We start from the raw sequence: 21,260 nt of genomic DNA on the forward strand, positions 1-21,260 counted from the left end.
TCTGAAAATCCTTACCCCATCCATCCACCCACCCACCCACCATCATGCTTTCCAGTCTTAAAGTAACTGTCCAGTGAAAGTCTCACTTTTAAAAGTTCATGTTCTGTTAACTCATACCCAAATAATGTTGTTGACTCATCGTGTATTTGTGCCCAAAGCATACATTGGATAAAAAACACTTCAAAATCCCCACCCCAATCTTGTATCAGACTGTTTAAAAAATGCTTGCTATTTCCTCATGGAGGATGATGTAGCTGGCCAGTCAGCGGTCTACTCACATTAATATATTTAATGACCGGTATACGCCCACACATTCTGTTGTTGGGGTATGCCCACGCCTTTCCAACACAGAAAAGCTGCTTTTTTTTCAACTTGTGCCATTTTCACATATTTTAAAGTTGGGGTGGTGCTTTAGATGATGAATTTGAATTTGCTAAATGGTGAAATGTCCCTTTTAACATAATTACTATTTTTTGGAAGGAAAACGATTTCACCCATATTTCTAATTCTAAGTCATATTTCATAGAAATCTGGAAACACTGGACAGTTACTTTAACATGGTACTAGGCTCCTGTTAACCCATATCTCTCGTTGTGTTTCAGGTGCGAAAGCAGCAAAAGGAACACACCAACCTGATTGCAGAGTACAGGAGCAAGCAGCAGCAGCACCAGCAGGGCTCTGGTCTCCTGGCCCCAGGGCCCTCCACCCAGGGGACCCACATGCTCTCCAAGATGCCCGGGCAGATGATGATGGGCCAGCAAGGAGCTCCCATGATGGGCCAACCTCCAGGAATCATGCCCCAGGGAGGTATGCCTGTCAGAATGCCCCCACAGGGGCAGCCGTTCCTGGGAGGAGGCCAGCACCCCGGAGCCCTGGGAGTCAGATCCCCTGGTCCTCCTGTTTGTCCTCCTGCAGGGTTCTTCCCCCAGGGTCCAGGAGGAGTCCAAGGAGCAGACCCAAGACTTCTCCAGGAGAGACAACACAGGATGCAGATGATCCAGAAACTACAACAGCAGCAGCAACAACAGGCGATGATGCAAGGCCAGCAGCCCATGCCACATCCAGGTGTCCAACCAGGTATGTTGCCACAGCCAAGCGTCATGGGTAACTCTCTGATTAGTCAACAACAACAACCAAACCTCCAACAGGGAATTATGCCCAACCAGGCCATGGTGCCCCAGGGAATGGTACCAGGGCAGGCTGTGGCCCAGCCACCTCAGACCCTGATGGGAGGGCAGCCTATGAACCAGCCTCCAGGCATGATGGTTGCTCAGCCAGGCATGATGGGGGCCCAGCCAGGGTTGATGGGGGCCCAGCCAGGCATACAGCAGCAACAGAGGCCTCAGGTCATAATGGGACAGCAGGGAGTAGGGGGACCCCCTCAGCACCATGGACTAAGAGGACCCGGCCAGGCCCAGCTCACACCTCAACAACAACAAATCCTGGCTCAGCGCATGTTGGCGCAACAGAAGCTACAGCAGCAGCAGCAAGTGGCACAACAACAGCTTAGGCAACCACCACCACAGGGCTTCATCAGCCAACCCATCCAGGCTCAAGACTCCCACGGAGGACTCTCTCAACCTGCTACCCCAGGTCAGATGGGATCTTCTCCCGCTTCAGCAGGGGGGAGCACGCGGGTCACCCCTCAACCAACTGAGGGGCTGCAGCAGGGGGAGGGTGGCATCCTTAGTCCTAGCTCCAAGACCCCTCCACAGCAGGGTGGAGCTGGACCTTCAACCCCTGGCCAGATGACCCAACCAGGGGCTGCTGGAGAGCAACAGGCGGTAGTGGGACAACAACAGCAATACATGGCCCAGCAGCAGCAACAGGCACCACAACAACAACCGCCTCAAAATGCTCAAGCTGGACATCAACAGCAAGCAGGTTACCAACAGGCAGGCATGCATCCTCAAGTACAACAGCAGCAACCACAGCAGCAACAGCAGCTTCAACAACAACTCTCTCTACAGCGACAGAACTCCCTCAATGCTGATCCCTCAAAGTCTGGTTTGGTTACCGTCAAGCAGGAAGGACAGCAGATGTGTTACATGGCCCAACAACAGCAACAACAACAACATAATCTTATGCAGCAAGCCCAAGACCCCATTAGACAACAACAGCAACAACAACAGAATCTTATGCAGCAAGCCCAAGACCCCATTAGACAACAACATGACAATATGGGCCAGATGAAAAATGTGATGGGTCAACAGAACCACCCTGGTCAGCCTCAGCCCGTCCCTGGTATGCCAGGCCACCCTAGTCCCCAGCAACAGGCCCTCATGGCCCAGCAGCAGAAGCAGCAGGCCATGATGGGCATGCTGAGAGCCCAGCAGCAGGGCATGATGCCTGGCCAGAGGCCTGGAGGTCCACCTGGTCAGATACGCACCCCAGTCAACATCCAGGCTATCATAGCCCAGAACCCCCAGCTCCGACACCTCACCCCCAACCAGCAGATACAGCACATCCAGGCCATGATCCAACAGCGCCAGCTCCAACAGCAGCAACAACAACAGGGCCAGATGCTGAGGCTTCAGGTGGGCCAAGGACAGCCAGGGCAGATGGGGCCCCTAGGATCAGGGCAGCAGGTGGGACAGGTCCAGAGGATGCCTGGAGGTCTGGAGGCCCAGCAGCAGCAGATGCACTATGGAGGAGCTCTGGGGAAACCAGGGGGAGTGGGCTCCCCGCAACAACCAGGGATGATGGGCCTCGGCCAACCACCGGGCGTGGTGGTGACTCAGATGCAGCAGCAGCAAGGGATCACGGGACCTGTAGTCCAACAGCAGCAGCCAGGAGCCTCGCCTCAGTATTCTCTGAGTGTCCAGCAGCAGCAGATGATTCAGCAACAACAGGCCCAGCAACACCAGATGATGAGATGCCAGGTACCCATGGTTCGCTCCCCCATGGGGCAGGTACGTGGTGGGCCCCCTCATGGCCGCCTCATAAGGCCCATGTCTCCCCGCCAACCCTTGGCCAACTCCCCTGGTGACCCCCAGCGCCACGCCATGGCACAGGCGATGGGGATGCGTCAACCCAACCAAGTCATGCAACACCAGCAACAACCACAGATCCACATGGCTCAACAACGCTTCCAGGGCTCTCCCTCCCACGCAGGATCCCCTGCAGGATCCTCAGTCCAGAAACAGGAAGCAGGCATGAGCCCAGCTACCCCAGGCACGCCACACTCCACCCACGTTGCCTCTCCATCTGTAACTGACGGTGCAGCTGGGAAAGGTAGTCCTTACAGTCAGATCAAGGCGTCTCCTCTCAGGTCACCTGGAGCATCCAAGAGTCCCCTGGACTACCCTGGGCTTAAGGCCGGAAGTGGCGACATTACTCAGAGCCAAGTCCCCCCGAATGGGCCTTCGCCTCAGAAGGGTGAGAGTGGACAGCAGGGACGGCAGCATCCACAACAGGGCTCAGAGAACCAGGGTGGTCCTCAATCTCCACCAGGCTCCAGAGAGGGAGCTCTGTGTAAGATGACCCTAGAGAACATCAAACAGGAGCCCAGAGAGGTGACCTGTGATGGGGAAGGAGGTGGTGGTCCACACTCTGGGGCCATCAAGAGGGAGGTGACTGGGGAGCCGGTTGGAGGGTTTGGTAACACTGGTCCTGGACTAGGAGGGGACCCAGGAGCCCACGTCCCCAGGACTGAGACAGGACAACAGCTGCTGCAGAAGCTCCTGAGGACCAAGAACCTGCAGCTGGCAGCTCATAGGCCATCTGACGGCATCCACAACGAGATCAACGGACACATCAACAGCAAGCTGGCCATGCTAGAGCAGAAACTACAGGGGACTCCACGCAATATGGAGGTGAGTCAGATATATCCTATCCGTTATGTCTGTTATATATCTTCTTCTCCTTTTTGCCAGGGAGTAGGTATGAGTCATAGAAATGTACTTAGAATGTCATAGTCCTCTCAAATGGGATGATGGTGCAATTCCTTGCTTCATTGCATTTGTTTGTCCTCTTCACAGGATCTGCAGTCCATCACAAAGAGGGCTCCTGTTGCCAAGGCAAAGCGCACCAACAAGACTGGAGAACGAGCGCCCCAGTCCCGTAAGAAGAAGAAAGAGGAGGTTGGGAAGAGCACTGAAGCCCTGATGAAACAACTGAAACAGGTTAGAGGAGATGAACTCCGAGGCTTGGTGAATGAATTCAGAGCACCAGACCTTTTCTCACCGAAACGTAGTGGGACACTTTCATTTAATGAAAGGGTGGAAATGAACTGTTGATTTTAGTGTATGCCGTATTATTTGATAACTTTGATATTGCAATGGAAAAAAAGCGCTCTCTAAAAAATGCAGTGCATATTTGGTAGGATGCCATTTTTTACAGTAATACCTAATTTGGCTTTCCCCATGCTTGTTTTGTTTTTTGTGACAGAAACTTACAAATGTTGTCATTATTTTCATCCAGGGCCTTTCTCTCCTTCCCCTGATGGAGCCCTCCATCACTGCCAGTCTGGACCTATTCGCCCCTTTCGGCAGCAGCTCAGCCAACGGCAAGGCCCAGCTCAAGGGCTCCTTTGGAAATGCAGTACTGGACAACATCCCAGACTACTACTCTCAGCTTCTCACCAAGGTACTGTCTTTTCAACAAGCTGATGTGTACAGCATAGACTTACTGTTAGGGTCTAGATTTCCAGCTACATATTGCTCTTATGCAACAGTGTTCTCAGGCATTATTTTCTTTATTTATGTATATTCACTCACCCAGCAGTTTAACAAGATGTGCGTATTTTTTGCTTTTGAAGCGCTTTGAGATTTCTTTCTGTTATGAAAAGTGCTATAGAAGTTTAATAAATTATTATCATTATTATATGACAACAATGGCTTTTATTGATCTCAATTATCCCACTGTTCACTGTTTAACCACGGCACCCTATATCCTTAGAGTAACCTCAGTAATCCACCAACACCCCCGTCCTCCCTGCCCCCCACACCACCCCCCTCGGTGCAGCACAAGATGCTCAACGGGACGACTGCTGTGGAGGAGCTGACTGAGGTACAGAAGGATTCCGAGACCACAGAGGACACTATGGGTAAGACGAGGCTTTTATATAATTTAAATAAATATATTTTAAGTGTTTTTAAGTCTTTCTTTTAAATAAAGAGTCACTTTGTCTCACTTCCGAGTACCTGTATGGTTTTATACAGGCACCCCCAAATTCAGGTAATGAATTTGTCATCCAAAACCCTCAGCAATTTCATGGTCCTTCGAGCCAGATAGGAACAATGTAAGGGTTTTGTACAGTGCAGTCAGATTTTATGAGCAGCTGAACAGTATGTTAATCGCATCTCTCTCTACAATGTGTCTGCAGATTCTGTCACTGAGGAGGTAAAGAGTATGGATATCCTTGCAGCACTCCCCACCCCTCCTCATAACCAGAACGAGGACATCAGGTATGATATGCAGGACCTAAAATAAACGTTTTGGTCCACCAGCCACTGTGGCAGGTAGATTTAAAAATCTACCAGCCACTCAGATTTTTTACCAGACAAAATATTTTATGTGTGCTAAAATTACACAAAGAAAACACAAAAAAACTGATGAGCATGCTTTATAATGTTTCTAAAACAAATGTATTACTAGTAAGAAGTAATGTGGTATATTGTTTAATTTCATAACATTTTTTGTGACCTGAGTGTTTTACCCAAAATATCACAGATGAGACAACATTTTCACCTGCCCCTTTAAGGGTGGGAGGTTACCGTGGTAACGTGACAGTCATGTTTTGCATGTGAGATTGAGTCTGACGAGTTGCCGCGTTATCTTCTCTTCCCTATCAGTTGAAACTCAAACATTGAAAAACAACCTAGCTTGTGAACAAAACAAGGTAAATAGCCAAGTAGACTTTTGTTTCAAGTACACTACCGGTCAAAAGTTTTAGAACACCTACTCGTTCAAGGGTTTTTCTTTACAGCCACCCTTTGCCTTGATGCCAACTTTGCACACTTTTGGCATTCTCTCAACCAGCTTCATGAGGTAGCGACCTGATGTGCATTTCAATTAACAGGTGTGCCTTCTTAAAAGTTAATTTGTGCAATTTCTTTCCTTCTTAATGTGTTTAAGCCAATCAGTTGTTTTGTGACAAGGTAGGGGGGGGGGTATACAGAAGATGGCCCTATTTGGTAAAAGATGAACATGAAGGTCAGTCAATCCGGAACATTTCGAGAACTTTGAAAGTTTCTTCAAGTGCAGTCGCAAAAACCATCGAGCGCTATGATGAAACTGGCTCTCATGAGGACTGCCACAAGAATGGAAGACCCAGAGTTACCTCTGCTGCAGAGGATAATTTCATTAGAGTGACCAGCCTCAGAAATTGCGGCCCAAATAAATGCTTTGCGGAGTTCAAATAACAGACACATCTCAACATCAACTGTTCAGAGGAGACTGTGTGAATCAGGCCTTCATGGTCGAATTGCTGCAAAGAAACCACTACTAAAGGACACCAATAAGAAGAAGAGACTTGCTTGGGCCAAGAAACACGAGCAATGGACATTAGACCGGTGGAAATGTGTCCTTTGGTGTGGAGTCCAAATTTGAGATTTTTGGTTCCAACCGCCGTGTCTTTGTGAGACGCTGTGTGGGTGAACGGATGATCTCCGCATGTGTATTTCCCACCGTGAAGCATGGAGGAGGAGGTTTTATGGTGTGGGGGTGCTTTGCTGGTGACACTGTCAGTGATGTCTTTAGAATTCAAGGCACACTTAACCAGCATGGCTACCACAGCATTCTGCAGCGATACGCCATCCCATCTGGTTTGGGCTTCGTGGGACTATCATTTGTTTTTCAACAGGACAATGACCCAACACACCTCCAGGCTGTGTAAGGACTATTTGACCAAGAAGGAGAGTGATGGAGTGCTGCATCAGATGACCTGGCCTCCACAATCCCCCGACCTCAACCAAATTGAGATGGTTTGGGATGAGTCGGACCGCAGAGTGAAGGAAAAGCAGCCAACAAGTGCTCAGCATATGTGGGAACTCCTTCCAAGACTGTTGGAAAAGCATTCCAGGTGAAGCTGGTTGAGAGCATGCCAAGTGTGTGCAAAGCTGTCAGGGCAAAGGGTGGCTATTTGATATATTTATTTTGATTTGTTGAACACTTTTTTGGTTACTACATGATTCCATATGTGTTATTTAATAGTTTTGATGTCTTCACTATTATTCTACAATGTAGAAAATAGTAAAAATAAAGAAAAACCCTTGAATGAGTAGGTGTTCTAAAACTTTTGACCGGTAGTGTATATTAGACCAACTTTTATGGCTGTGCGCAGCGCTTCTAAAAATGCTTATTTCACTCAGCTCTTCACGCACACAGCCCTCAGCCAGGCGGTGTTGCAGCACGAGGTGGGATAGGCTATAGGATTCGTAGATCTTTGACTTTATGCTATGAATTTACCAGCTATGAAACAAAAAACAGCCACTGCAGCATTTATTTAACTATGTAAGTGATCATACTTGACTGTTTTTATTCACAAATGCATGTACAATGCCCACACTGTGGAGCCCTGACCACCCGCAAACGTGGCTGGTGAAATAGATATCTTACCCGCCAATGCCAAAATTCATTTTTCATTTTTTTGAAGAAAAAAATCATAGGCCTATTTTAAAAATGAAAAGTCTGTCTCAATTAAATAAAGGTGTCTGTGACATTGATATATATGGATATACCATGACATTTGAAATTCTTAATTTAATAAAACATACTTTTGAATGTATTTTTTATGACGTGCGCCCCATAAAAATACATACCGGATAGCCTACACAGGTTTCAAGCGTGTAGATTGTTGGCATTACAGTCAGAGGCTCCATGTGAGCAACGTGAAGTGGGAGATGTCTTATCAATGCAAAATAGAATACAACTTACAGAATAGTTAGCTAAATGAGTAGGCTACAACGAGCAACAAACAGGTAGGCTGTTGTTTAATCTGAATGGAGTTGTTGTAGACATGGACGGGGAGCGCGGTAAAATAGCCTCAACTAGCCTAGCTAGCTGGCTAGCTAACATCTGGCTATCATCAAATCACATTTTATTTGTCACATGCGCCAAATACAGCAGGTGTAGACCTTCCAGTGAAATGCTTACTTACAAGCCCTTAACCAACAATGCAGTTTTTAAGAAAAATAAGTGTTAAGAAAGTATTTACTAAAATAAACTTAAGTAAAAAATAAATAATTAAAGAGCAATGATAAAATAACAGTAGCGAGGCTATATGCAGGGGGTACCGGTACAGAGTCAATATGCGGGGCCACAGGTTAGTCTATGTAATTGAGGTAATATGTACATGTAGCTAGAGGTAAATTGACTATGCGTAGCTCAGTTGATAGAGCATGGCGTTTGCAACGCCAGGGTTGTGGGTTCGATTCCCACGGGGGGCCAGTATAAAAAAATAAAAAATATGTATTCACTAACTGTAAGTCGCTCTGGATAAGAGCGTCTGCTAAATGACGTAAATGTAAATGTAATAATAGAGTAGCAGCAGCGTAAAAGAGGGGGAGGGGGGGACAATGCAAATAGTCCGGGTAGCCATTTGATTAGCTGTTCAGGAGTGTTATGACTTGGGGGTAGAAACTGTTGAGAAGCCTTTTGGACCTAGACTTGGCGCTCCGGTACCGCTTGCCGCGTGATAGCAGAGAGAACAGTCTATGACTAGGGTGGCTGGAGTCTTTGGCAATTTCTAGGGCCTTCCTCTGACACCGCCTGGTATAGAGGTCCTGGATTGCAGGAAGCTTGGCCCCAGTGATGTACTGGGCCGTACGCAGTACCCTCTGTAGTGCCTTGCGGTCAGAGGCCAAGCAGTTGCCATACCAGGCGGTGATGCAACCAGTCAGGATGCTCTCGATGGTGCAGCTGTAGAACCTTTTGAGGATCTGAGGACCCATGCCAAATCTTTTCAGTCTCCTGAGGGGGGATAGGCTTTGTCGTGCCCTCTTCACGACTGTCTTGGTGTGTTTGGACCATGATAATTTGTTGGTGATGTGGACACCAAGGAACTTGAACCTCAGCCCCGTCGATGAGAATGGGGGCGTGCATGGTCCTCCTTTTCCTGTAGTCCACAATCATCTCCTTTGTCTTGATCACGTTGAGGGAGAGGTTGGTATCTTGGCACCACACGGCCAGGTGTCGGACCTCCATCATTGTCGGTGATCAGGCCTACCGCTGTTGTGTCGTCGGCAAACTTAATGATGGTGTTGGAGTTGTGCTTGGCCATGCAGTCATGGGTGAACAGGGAGTACAGAAGGGGACTGAGCACGCACCCCTGAGGTTTCCCAGTGTTGAGGATCAGCGTGGCAGATGTGTTGTTACCTACCCTTACCACCTGGGGGCGGCCCGTCAGGAAGTCCAGGATCCAGTTGCAGAGGGAGGTGTTTAGTCCCAGGGTCCTTAGCTTAGTGATGAGCTTTGAGGGCACTATGGTGTTGAACGCTGAGCTGTAGTCAATGAATAGCATTCTCACATAGGTGTTCCTTTTGTCCAGGTGGGAAAGGGCAGTGTGGAGTACAATAGAGATTGCATCATCTGTGGATCTGTTGGGGCGGTATGCAAATTGGAGTGGGTCTAGGGTTTCTGGGATAATGGTGTTGATGTGAGCCATGACCAGCCTTTCAAAGCACTTCATGGCTACAGATGTGAGTGCTATGGGTCGGTAGTCATTTAGGCAGGTTACCTTAGTGTTCTTGGGCACAGGGACTATGGTGGTCTGCTTGAAACATGTTGGTATTACAGACTCAGCCAGGGACAGGTTGAACATTTCAGTGAAGACACTTGCCAGTTGGTCAGCGCATGCTCAGAATACACATCCTGGTAATCCGTCTGGTCTTGTGAAGGTTGACCTGTTTAAAGGTCTTACTCACATCGGCTACGGAGAGCGTGATAACATAGTCGTCCAGAACAGCTGATGCTCTCATGCATGCTTCAGTGTTGCTTGCCTCAAAGCGAGCATAGAAGTGATTTAGCTCGTCTGGTAGGCTCTTGTCACTGGGCAGCTCGCGGCTGTGCATCCCTTTGTAGTCCGTAATAGTTTGTAAGCCCTGCCACATCAGACGAGCATCGGAGCCGGTGTAGTACGATTCAATCTTAGCTTTGCCTGTTTGATGGTTCGTCGGAGGTCATAGCGGGATTTCTTATAAGCGTCCTGCTCCTTGAAAGCAGAAGCTCTACCCTTTAGCTCAATGCGGATGTTGCCTGTAATCCATGGCTTCTGGTTGGGGTATGTATGTATGTATTGTCGCTGTGGGGACGACGTCATCGATGCACTTATTGATGAAGCCAGTGGCTGCTGTGGTGTACTCCTCAATGCCATCAGTATGTGCTAGCAAAACAGTCCTGTAGCTTAGCATCTGCGTCATCTGATCACTTCTGTATTGAGCGAGTCATTGGTACCCGCTGCTTTAGTTTTTGCTTGTAAGCAGTAATCAGGAGGATATAATTATGGTCAGATTTGCCAAATGGAGAGCTAGTTTCTTTACATCGATTTAATGCACTAAAGACAGGCACTGCCAAATGGGATGATGGATAACCTATGTCATTTACAAGTTTGTCTAACTAGCGCGAGTCGGTGGCTACTTTTTCTCTCTCCCCCCTTGGGATCACATTGTTATTGTTTTTAACTTTTCCTCAATATTTTGAGGAGAACCATCCTCTTTCTCTCTGGAGTAGCCTCCTCTGTCATGTATAGTACCCTCCCATCCTATACACAGTGTGCCCTTGACAGATCATATTTTCCAGGATGGAGAGCAAGTATTTTGCTCTCAGTACTAAAATAACTACTCATAATAATGAGTAGTTATTTAGTATGAAGTTGATTGCAAACATTACCTTACCTCTATCTTTCAGGATGGAGAGTGATGAGGACAGCGACGCTCCAGACAGTATTGTTCCAGCATCCTCTCCTGAGAGTGACCTAGGTGACGAGGCACCCCGCTTCCCTCGCCTCAGAGAACCCAAAGAGGAGGAGACTGAGAGAACCATCTCCCCTACCATACCACTCATCCCCCGCACTGCCATCCCAGGTAGGACCACTACACATTCTTCTGATCTCATAAAAAATATAGGTTACTTGTTGACAATGCACTTATTGTAAGTTGCTCTTGAGCGTGCGTCAAAGAGCATCGCTAAATGACTAAAATATTTCAAAATGTAGTACCAAACTAATAATTGGACTATCACTTCGGAAATATTAACTTAGGAATTCCCTCCTCTTGCCAGTCCACGTCATCTTTTTTCTGTCCTTGTCCAGTGTTTCCAGAGAACAAGCCGTTTGAAGCAGCGGATGACAAGGTGGTGTCTACAACCAACCCCTGGGACAAAGCCAAGAGCAACGAGGTGGCTGTGACCTTCGCACTGTCCTCCGCTGCAGCCAAGGTACTGAGCTAACCCTCTTACGTCCCTACACCCCTTTCTGACCCCCTCTCATTTTCACTCCAACCAATCTCCTATCTAGCCTGGTCCCAGATCAGTTTGTGCTATTTTGCCAACTCCTATGGTCATTGTCACATTTGGCAAATGGCACAAACAGATATGGGACCAGGCTAGCTCCTATCTGAACTAAACCATGAACTGTCTGTCAAGAAAAAACAACAACAATTGGGACAGTTATGATCTTGATGGATGGGTGGGTTGATGTTTATTTCTCCAGAATCTGAACCATGTAATGGTGGCGGTGGCTCAGCTCCTCCACATGCGGATGCCTGGTTCCTATGAGGTGGCTTTCTCTCCCAGCCCGGGCAGAGCAGGAGCCTCAGGACCAGGAAAAAGCCCCGAACAACCAGGTACTGGACCTCCAGGTGATTTCTATTATATTTATCCTCACAGTTAAGTCCCAAATAGAATGTAGTTACCTACTAAATAGTGATCTAACCAAAAACATAACATTTTTGGGAGGAGAATAAGCTGATCCTAGATCTATGCCTAAGCTTAATGTTTCTCCAGGTTGAATCCCCCCCCCCCATCTTAAATTATTAGCTAGATAAAATAATTGGAGAAACAGAAAAGAAACCGATTTATAATAGTAAACTCTCCCCTCAGGTACCCCGTGTGTGAAGACTGGTGGTATAGATGGTAGTTCACCCAACCAGGATGCAGAGTGGCTCAGACAGTTTGATGTTTCTCTGCCAGGCTGCACTCTGAAGAAACAGGTGGACATCCTCTCACTCATCAAACAGGTATGTCACATTCTCTCCATTTCAGGGATGTGAATATTCCTTATTAATCAGAAAATTCCTGCTTTCCTGATATTCCTCCAATATAATAGACAGACCTATTCCTGAGCCAAAATCCTTGTCCTGCTCACATCCCTGTGCAGCAGTGCTCCAGACTGCGGCCATGTAGTCTCATTTTGCGACCCTTGAACTTGGCTGTGCGAGGTACTTTTTTAATTGGTCTTAATCGGTGCGAGCTGCACATTCTATCTGATCACCTCAATCAGAACTTCAAAAAATGTTTCGCGGATAAAGCAATTATTTGGTCAAACAGTAAAGTGCACTATCCTCATGATTTCTATAGGCCTAATGAAATGAAATCAAATGTATTTGTCACATGCGCCGAATACAACAGGTGTAGACCTTACTGTGAAAGTGCCTGTTTCGCTGGGGCTGGCTGCTTTGGTGAGCTGTGAGGATTTCTCAATATTGAGCTAGTAGCACACTATTTTATAACCGAGACATCTGATATGGCTTTAAAAAATGCACACCGGCCATTGCAAGTGCATGTAGGCCTCATTGGATGGTGCTACTGCAGTTTTTTAGGACATGAAATGTACTGTTCGATTAATACTACTAGTAGTGGGTTTATATTTAGTTAGTGATCAGACTAAGTTTCCACTCCCTCAGGTGGTAAATTAGCCCCAAATGAATCAGGCCTATGTGATATTAGTGCACATAAAGATGTATCAAATGCCTGTTTTGAACAAAAATAAAAAATAATCTGGAGTCCTATTTTGACATAGAAATATAACCATAGCCTAATTGTCAAACCAAAATTCATGGCAATCACTGGATTAGGTTGCACATCAAAATATTTTGAATCATGCGTTCTTGTTTGGACATGTTAAATGAAACAACCTATTTATTGAATACAGTCTCAGTAGTGTAATACAGTTCTTAATAAAGCACAGTGAATGACTATGACTTTATAAGATCATTACAAAAAAATATACACTGCTAAAAAAAATTAAGGGAACACTTAAACAACACAATGTAACTCCAAGTCAATCACACTTCTGTGAAATCAAACTGTCCACTTAGGAAGCAACACTGATTGACAATACATTTCACATGCTGTTGTGCAAATGGAATAGACAACAGGTGGAAATTATAGGCAATTAGCAAGACACCCCCAATAAAGGACTGGTTTTGCAGGTGGTGACCACAGACCACTTCTCAGTTCCTATGCTTCCTGGCTGATGTTTTGGTCACTTTTGAATGCTGGCGGTGCTTTCACTCTAGCGGTAGCATGAGACGGAGTCTACAACCCACACAAGTGGCTCAGGTAGTGCAGCTCATCCAGGATGGCACATCAATGCGAGCTGTGTCAAGAAGGTTTGCTGTGTCTGTCAGCGTAGTGTCCAGAGCATGGAGGCGCTACCAGCAGACAGGCCAGTACATCAGGAGATGTGGAGGAGGCCGTAGGAGGGCAACAACCCAGCAGCAGGACTGCTACCTCCGCCTTTGTGCAAGGAGGAGCACTGCCAGAGCCCTGCAAAATGACCTCCAGCAGGCCACAAATGTGCATGTGTCTGCTCAAACGGTCAGAAACAGACTCCATGAGGGTGGTATGAGGGCCCGACGTCCACAGGTGGGGGTTGTGCTTACAGCCCAACACCGTGCAGGACGTTTGGCATTTGCCAGAGAACACCAAGATTGGCAAATTCGCCACTGGCGCCCTGTGCTCTTCACAGATGAAAGCAGGTTCACACTGAGCACATGTGACAGACGTGACAGAGTCTGGAGACGCCGTGGAGAACGTTCTGCTGCCTGCAACATCCTCCAGCATGACCGGTTTGGCGGTCGTGGGGTGGGGTGGCATTTCTTTGGGGGGCCGCACAGTCCTCCATGTGCTCGCCAGAGGTAGCCTGACTGCCATTAGGTACCAAGATGAGATCCTCAGACCCCTTGTGAAACCATATGCTGGTGTGGTTGGCCCTGGGTTCCTCCTAATGCAAGACAATTCTAGACCTCATGTGGCTGGAGTGTGTCAGCAGTTCCTGCAAGAGGAAGGCATTGATGCTATGGACTGGGCCGCCCGTTCCCCAGACCTGAATCCAATTGAGCACATCTGGGACATCATGTCTCGCTCCATCCACCAACGCCACGTTGCACCACAGACTGTCCAGGAGTTGGCAGATGCTTTAGTCCAGGTCTGGGAGGAGATCCCTCAGGAGACCATCCGCCACCTCATCAGGAGCATGACCAGGCGTTGTAGGGAGGTCATACAGGCACGTGGAGGCCACACACACTACTGAGCCTCATTTTGACTTGTTTTAGGACATTACATCAAAGTTGGATCAGCCTGTAGTGTGGTTTTTCACTTTAATTTGAGTGTGACTCCAAATCCAGACCTCCATGGGTTGATAAATTTGATTTCCATTGATAATTTTTGTGTGATTTTGTTGTCAGCACATTCAACTATGTAAAGAAAAAAGTATTTAATAAGATTATTTCATTCATTCAGATCTAGGATGTGTTATTTTTGTGTTCCCTTAATTTTTTGAGCAGTGATATTGTGTGGAAAGAAATTGGTGCGACCAAATCATGGGCTGGTGCCACCAACTGAAAACGTTCGTACACCAGTGCCATCAGGATAAAGTGTTAGTTTGGAGGCCTGCTGTGCAGTCTCCCTATGATATAACCCTATATATTTATGATGTAGCTATATTTATTAAGGGTGGAACGATTCACCGATTACATTTACATTTTAGTCATTTAGCAGACGCTCTTATCCAGAGCGACTTACAGGAGCAATTAGGGTTAAGTGCCTTGCTCAAGGGCACATTTACGTCATTTAGCAGACGCTCTTATCCAGAGCGACTCACCAATTGGTGCGTTCACCCTATAGCCAGTGGGATAATCACTTTACCATTTTTTTTTGGGGGGGGGGGGGGGGGGGGGGGGGGGGTTAGAAGGATTACTTTATCCTATCCCAGGTATTCCTTAAAGAGGTGGGGTTTCAAATGTCTCCGGAAGGTGGTGAGTGACTCCGCTGTCCTGGCGTCGTGAGGGAGCTTGTTCCACCATTGGGGTGCCAGAGCAGCGAACAGTTTTGACTGGGCTGAGCGGGAACTATGCTTCCGCAGAGGAAGGGGAGCCAGCAGGCCAGAGGTGGATGAACGCAATGCCCTCGTTTGGGTGTAGGGACTGATCAGAGCCCGAAGGTACAGAGGTGCCGTTCCCCTCACTGCTCCATAGGCAAGCACCATGGTCTTGTAGCAGATGCGAGCTTCAACTGGAAGCCAGTGGAGTGTGCGGAGGAGGGGGGTGACGTGAGAGAACTTGGGAAGGTTGAACACCAGACGGGCTGCGGCATTCTGGATGAGTTGTAGGGGTTTAATGGCACAGGCAGGGAGGCCAGCCAACAGCGAGTTGCAGTAGTCCAGACGGGAGATGACAAGTGCCTGGATTAGGACCTGTGCCGCTTCCTGTGTAAGGCAGGGTCGTACTCTCCGAATGTTGTAGAGCATGAACCTGCAGGAGCCGGTCACCGCCTTGATGTTGGCGGAGAACGACAGGGTGTTGTCCAGGGTCACGCCTAGGCTCTTCGCACTCTGGGAGGAGGACCCAGCGGAGTTGTCAACCGTGATGGCGAGATCATGGAACGGGCAGTCCTTCCCCGGGAGGAAGAGCAGCTCCGTCTTGCCAGGGTTCAGCTTGAGGTGGTGATCCGTCATCCATGCTGATATGTCTGCCAGACATGCAGAGATGCGATTCGCCACCTGGTTATCAGAAGGGGGAAAGGAGAAGATTAGTTGTGTATCGTCAGCGTAGCAATGATAGGAGAGGCCATGTGAGGATATGACAGAGCCAAGTGACTTGGTGTATAGGGAGAAAATGAGAGGGCCTAGAACTGAGCCCTGGGGGACACCAGTGGTGAGAGCACGTGGTGCGGAGACAGCTTCTCGCCACGCCACTTGGTAGGAGCGACCGGTCAGGTAGGACGCAATCCAGGAGTGAGCCGCGCCGGAGATGCCCAGCTCGGAGAGGGTGGAGAGGAGGATCTGATGGTTCACAGTATCAAAGGCAGCAGACAGGTCTAGAAGGACAAGAGCAGAGGAGAGAGAGTTAGCTTTAGCAGTGCGGAGAGCCTCCGTGACACAGAGAAGAGCAGTCTCAGTTGAATGACCAGTCCTGAAACCTGACTGGTTTGGATCAAGAAGGTCATTCTGAGAGAGATAGCAAGAGAGTTGGCTAAAGACGGCACGCTCAATAGTTTTGGAAAGAAAAGAAAGAAGGGATACTGGTCTGTAGTTGTTGACATCAGTGGGATCGAGTGTTGGTTTTTTGAGAAGGGGAGCAACTCTCGCTCTCTTGAAGACGGAAGGGACATGGCCAGCGGTCAAGGATGAGTTGATCAGCGAGGTGAGGTAGGGGAGAAGGTCACCGGAGATGGTCTGGAGAAGAGAGGAGGGGATGGGGTCAAGCGGGCAGGTTGTTGGGCGGCCTGCAGTCACAAGTCGCAGGATTTTATCTGGAGAGAGAGGGGAGAAAGAAGTCAAAGCATAGGGTAGGGCAGTGTGAGTAGGACCAGCAGTGTCATTAGACTTAACAAACGAGGATCGAATGTCGTCAACCTTCTTTTCAAAGTGGTTGACGAAGTCATCCACAGAGAGAGGCGAGGGGGGGGCGGGGGGGGGGGGGGATTCAGGAGGGAGGAAAATGTGGCAAAGAGCTTCCTAGGGTTAGAAGCAGATGCTTGGAATTTAGAGTGGTAGAAAGTGGCCTTAGCAGCAGAAACAGATGAAGAAAATGTAGAGAGGAGGGAGTGAAAAGATGCCAGGTCGGCAGGGAGTTTAGTTTTCTTCCATTTCCGCTCCGCTGCCCGGAGCTCTGTTCTGTGAGCTCGCAATGAGTCATCAAGCCACGGAGCTGGAGGGGAGGACCGAGCCGGCCGGGAGGATAGGGGACACAGAGAGTCAAAGGATGCAGAAAGGGAGGAGAGGAGGGTTGAGGAGGCAGAATCAGGAGATTGGAGGGAGAAGGATTGAGCAGAGGGAAGAGATGATAGGATGGAAGAGGAGAGAGTAGTGGGAGAGAGAGAGCGAAGGTTGCGGCGGCGCATTACCATCTGTGTAGGGGCAGAGTGAGTAGTGTGGGAGGAGAGCGAGAGAGAAAAGGAAACAAAGTAGTGGTCGGAGACATGGAGGGGAGTTGCAGTGAGATTAGTAGAAGAGCAGCATCTAGTAAAGATGAGGTCAAGCGTATTGCCTGCCTTGTGAGTAGGGGGGGATGGTGAGAGGGTGAGGTCAAAAGAGGAGAGAAGTGGAAAGAAGGAGGCAGAGAGAAATGAGTCAAATGTGGACATAGGGAGGTTGAAATCCCCCAAAACTGTGAGGGGTGAGCCATCCTCAGGAAAGGAACTTATCAAGGCGTCAAGCTCATTGATGAACTCTCCAAGGGAACCTGGAGGGCGATAGATGACAAGGATATTAAGCTTAAATGGGCTAGTGACTGACAGCATGGAATTCAAATGAGGAGATAGACAGATGGGTTAGGGGAAAAATTGAGAATGTCCACTTGGGAGAGATGAGGATTCCTGTGCCACCACCCCTCTGACCAGATGCTCTCGGGGTATGCGAGAACACATGGTCAGACGAGGAGAGAGCAGTAGGAGTAGCAGTGTTTTCAGTGGTAATCCATGTTTCCGTCAGCGCCAGGAAGTCGAGGGACTGGAGATTAGCATAGGCTGGGATGAAGTCAGCTTTGTTGGCAGCAGAACGGCAGTTCCAGAGGCTGCCTGAGACCTGGAACTCCAGGTGTGGGGTGCGTGCAGGGACCACCAGGTTAGAGAGGCAGCAGCCACGCGGTGTGGGGCGTTTGTGTAGCCTGTGCAGAGAGGAGAGAACAGGGATAGGCAGAGGCATAGTTGACAGGCTGTAGCAAATGGCTACAATAATGCAGAGGAGATCGGAATGAAATGAACTAAACATCGGGAGAGTAGAGAACAGGGCCTCCCTCACCAAAAACTTCTGCTTCTAACAACTATAATTGTTTCACTGAACCACCCGACCAAAAACTCTACCAACTTCCACCTTTAGAAATCAGAATTGTTGTGAACCACAGCGGTTCAATGTTTAAAGGAATAGACTCAACCCACTTTATTCAGCTAGCTAACTATGACACCATAGCTAACTAGCATGCTAGCATCCAAAAACACACAGTTTAGCACCAACACTTGCATCCAAAAACACACAGTTTAGCGCCAACACTTGGTCACAACAAACCACCAATAGTGTGTTAACACACTAAGCAGATAATTCGTGTCCGTGTCTGTTGGCTAGCTAGCAATGGCCACTGTGTTGACCTTGTTTGAAGAACGGCTAGCTAGCTAGCTTCGTGCTACCCCCGGCACCGCCGAACAACAATGCCAACCCACAGTAACTAACCACAACAGCCCACGATGCCTAGCTATGACGCCATAGCTAACTAGCATGCTAGCATCCAATAACACACAGTTTAGCACCAATACTTGGTTACAACAAACCACCAAGAGTGTGTTAACACACTAAACAGATAATTCATGTCCGTGTCTAGTTTCTTTCGTAACGCAGCAAAAATTAAACGTTGGTTAGCTAGCACATTAACATTGGAAACAACTCTCCACCGTTGCACTAAACAGATAATTACCAATAAACGTTACCAGTAGCTACCCGCTAGCTAGCTAGCATACCAAGAGTGTGTTAACACACAAAACGGATAATTCATGTCCGTGTCAAGTTCCTTTCATAACGCAGCAAAAAAAAAAAAACGCATTGGCCTCCGATTCAAATGTTTAAGATAGGACTGTATCGGTCCGCGGACCCCACATTGATCCGAATGTAGCATGCATCGGTCCAAAGACAATCGATTCAAACCTTACGAATAGCCGATTCACACTTGTTTTGTGCTCATTGCTTTCTACCTCCTCTTTTGTGACAACTGAGGCATCCTCCAGTGTCAAACTAAGCATGTAACTGTGTTGACAATCGTAGGTCTAGAAGTCATTTTGCATGCTGAATAACCCTAGCGAACATCAGTAGCCTAGTCAATTTGCGCACTGTGCCCAGCTTCGGCCTGTTCCTGATCTTGCACATCTGTGTGGCACCTTCAGCATTGAAATGCTAAAATGGCTTACGCGATATTAAGCTTTATTAGTTGAATGACAACCTATGTAATTTGCTAGGTAGTTGTTATCTTCAGTGGGGAAAAAAAGTATTTAGTCAGCCACCAATTGTGCAAGTTCTCCCACTTAAAAAGATGAGAGGCCTGTAATTTTCATCATAGGTACACGTCAACTATGACAGACAAATTGAGGAAAATCCAGAAAATCACATTGTAGGATTTTTAATGAATTTATTTGCACATTTTGGTGGAAAATAAGTATTTGGTCACCTACAAACAAGCAAGATTTCTGGCTCTTACAGACCTGTAACTTCTTATTTAAGAGGCTCCTCTGTCCTCCACTCGTTACCTGTATTAATGGCACCTGTTTGAACTTATCAGTATAAAAGACACCTGTTCACAACCTCAAACAGTCACACTCCAAACTCCACTATGGCCAAGACCAAAGAGCTGTCAAAGGACACCAGAAACAAAATTGTAGACCTGCACCAGGCTGGGAAGACTGAATCTGCAATAGGTAAGCAGCTTGGTTTGAAGAAATCAACTGTGGGAGCAATTATTAGGAAATGGAAGACATACAAGACCACTGATAATCTCCCTCGATCTGGGGCTCCACGCAAGATCTCACCCCGTGGGGTCAAAATGATCACAAGAACGGTGAGCAAAAATCCCAGAACCACACGGGGGGACCTAGTGAATGACCTGCAGAGAGCTGGGACCAAAGTAACAAAGCCTACCATCAGTAACACACTACGCCGCCAGGGACTCAAATCCTGCAGTGCCAGACGTGTCCCCCTGCTTAAGCCAGTACATGTCCAGGCCCGTCTGAAGTTTGCTAGAGTGCATTTGGATGATCCAGAAGAGGATTGGGAGAATGTCATATGGTCAGATGAAACCAAAAATATAACTTTTTGGTAAAAACTCAACTCGTCGTGTTTGGAGGACAAAGAATGCTGAGTTGCATCCAAAGAACACCATACCTACTGTGAAGCATGGGGGTGGAAACATCATGCTTTGGGGCTGTTTTTCTGCAAAGGGACCAGGACGACTGATCCGTGTAAAGGAAAGAATGAATGGGGCCATGTATCGTGAGATTTTGAGTGAAAACCTCCTTCCATCAGCAAGGGCATTGAAGATGAAACGTGGCTGGGTCTTTCAGCATGACAATGATCCCAAACACACCGCCCGGGCAACGAAGGAGTGGCTTCGTAAGAAGCATTTCAAGGTCCTGGAGTGGCCTAGCCAGTCTCCAGATCTCAACCCCATAGAAAATCTTTGGAGGGAGTTGAAAGTCTGTGTTGCCCAGCGACAGCCCCAAAACATCACTGCTCTAGAGGAGATCTGCATGGAGGAATGGGCCAAAATACCAGCAACAGTGTGTGAAAACCTTGTGAAGACTTACAGAAAACGTTTGACCTGTGTCATTGCCCAACAAAGGGTATATAACAAAGTATTGAGAAACTTTTGTTATTGACCAAATACTTATTTTCCACCATAATTTGCAAATAAATTCATTAAAAATCCTACAATGTGATTTTCTGGAGAAAAAATTTCTCATTTGGTCTGTCATAGTTGACGTGTACCTATGATGAAAATTACAGGCCTCTCTCATCTATTTAAGTGGGAGAACTTGCACAATTGATGGCTGACTAAATACTTTTTTTCCCTACTGTATGCACTGTTGAAAATTGTTTTTTACCGGAATAAATGTAAGCTACCGGAGACGCAACTCATCTGGCTACTCCTGCTGAACGGGAAAAAAAACAGGCTACATTACCCCCCCTGTAATCTGATGGTGGTAGATGCCTAGTCCTGGTCCTGGTCGTGGTCCTCTGTAGCTCAATTGGTAGAGCATGGCGCTTGTAACGCCAGGGTAGTGGGTTCGATCCCCGGGACCACCCATACGTAAAAATGTATGCACACATGACTGTAAGCTTT

General features: G+C 47.7%; 1 protein-coding gene across 1 annotated transcript in view; it reads left to right on the top strand.

The window, feature by feature from the left end:
- LOC311149992 (histone-lysine N-methyltransferase 2D-like) overlaps window positions 1-21,260 on the top strand; it is a 59,235-nt gene that overhangs the window by 30,463 nt on the left and 7,512 nt on the right. Inside the window, exons 35-43 of the mRNA XM_084187225.1 lie at window positions 603-3,815; window positions 3,981-4,124; window positions 4,423-4,587; window positions 4,900-5,047; window positions 5,327-5,408; window positions 10,849-11,024; window positions 11,252-11,376; window positions 11,651-11,783; window positions 12,040-12,176. Coding sequence (XP_084043351.1) covers window positions 603-3,815; window positions 3,981-4,124; window positions 4,423-4,587; window positions 4,900-5,047; window positions 5,327-5,408; window positions 10,849-11,024; window positions 11,252-11,376; window positions 11,651-11,783; window positions 12,040-12,176 — 4,323 coding nt within the window. The remainder of the gene's footprint in view (window positions 1-602; window positions 3,816-3,980; window positions 4,125-4,422; window positions 4,588-4,899; window positions 5,048-5,326; window positions 5,409-10,848; window positions 11,025-11,251; window positions 11,377-11,650; window positions 11,784-12,039; window positions 12,177-21,260) is intronic.

Source organism: Coregonus lavaretus, assembly GCF_964263955.1.
Source record: "Coregonus lavaretus genome assembly, chromosome: 22".
Lineage (NCBI taxonomy): Eukaryota > Metazoa > Chordata > Actinopteri > Salmoniformes > Salmonidae > Coregonus > Coregonus lavaretus.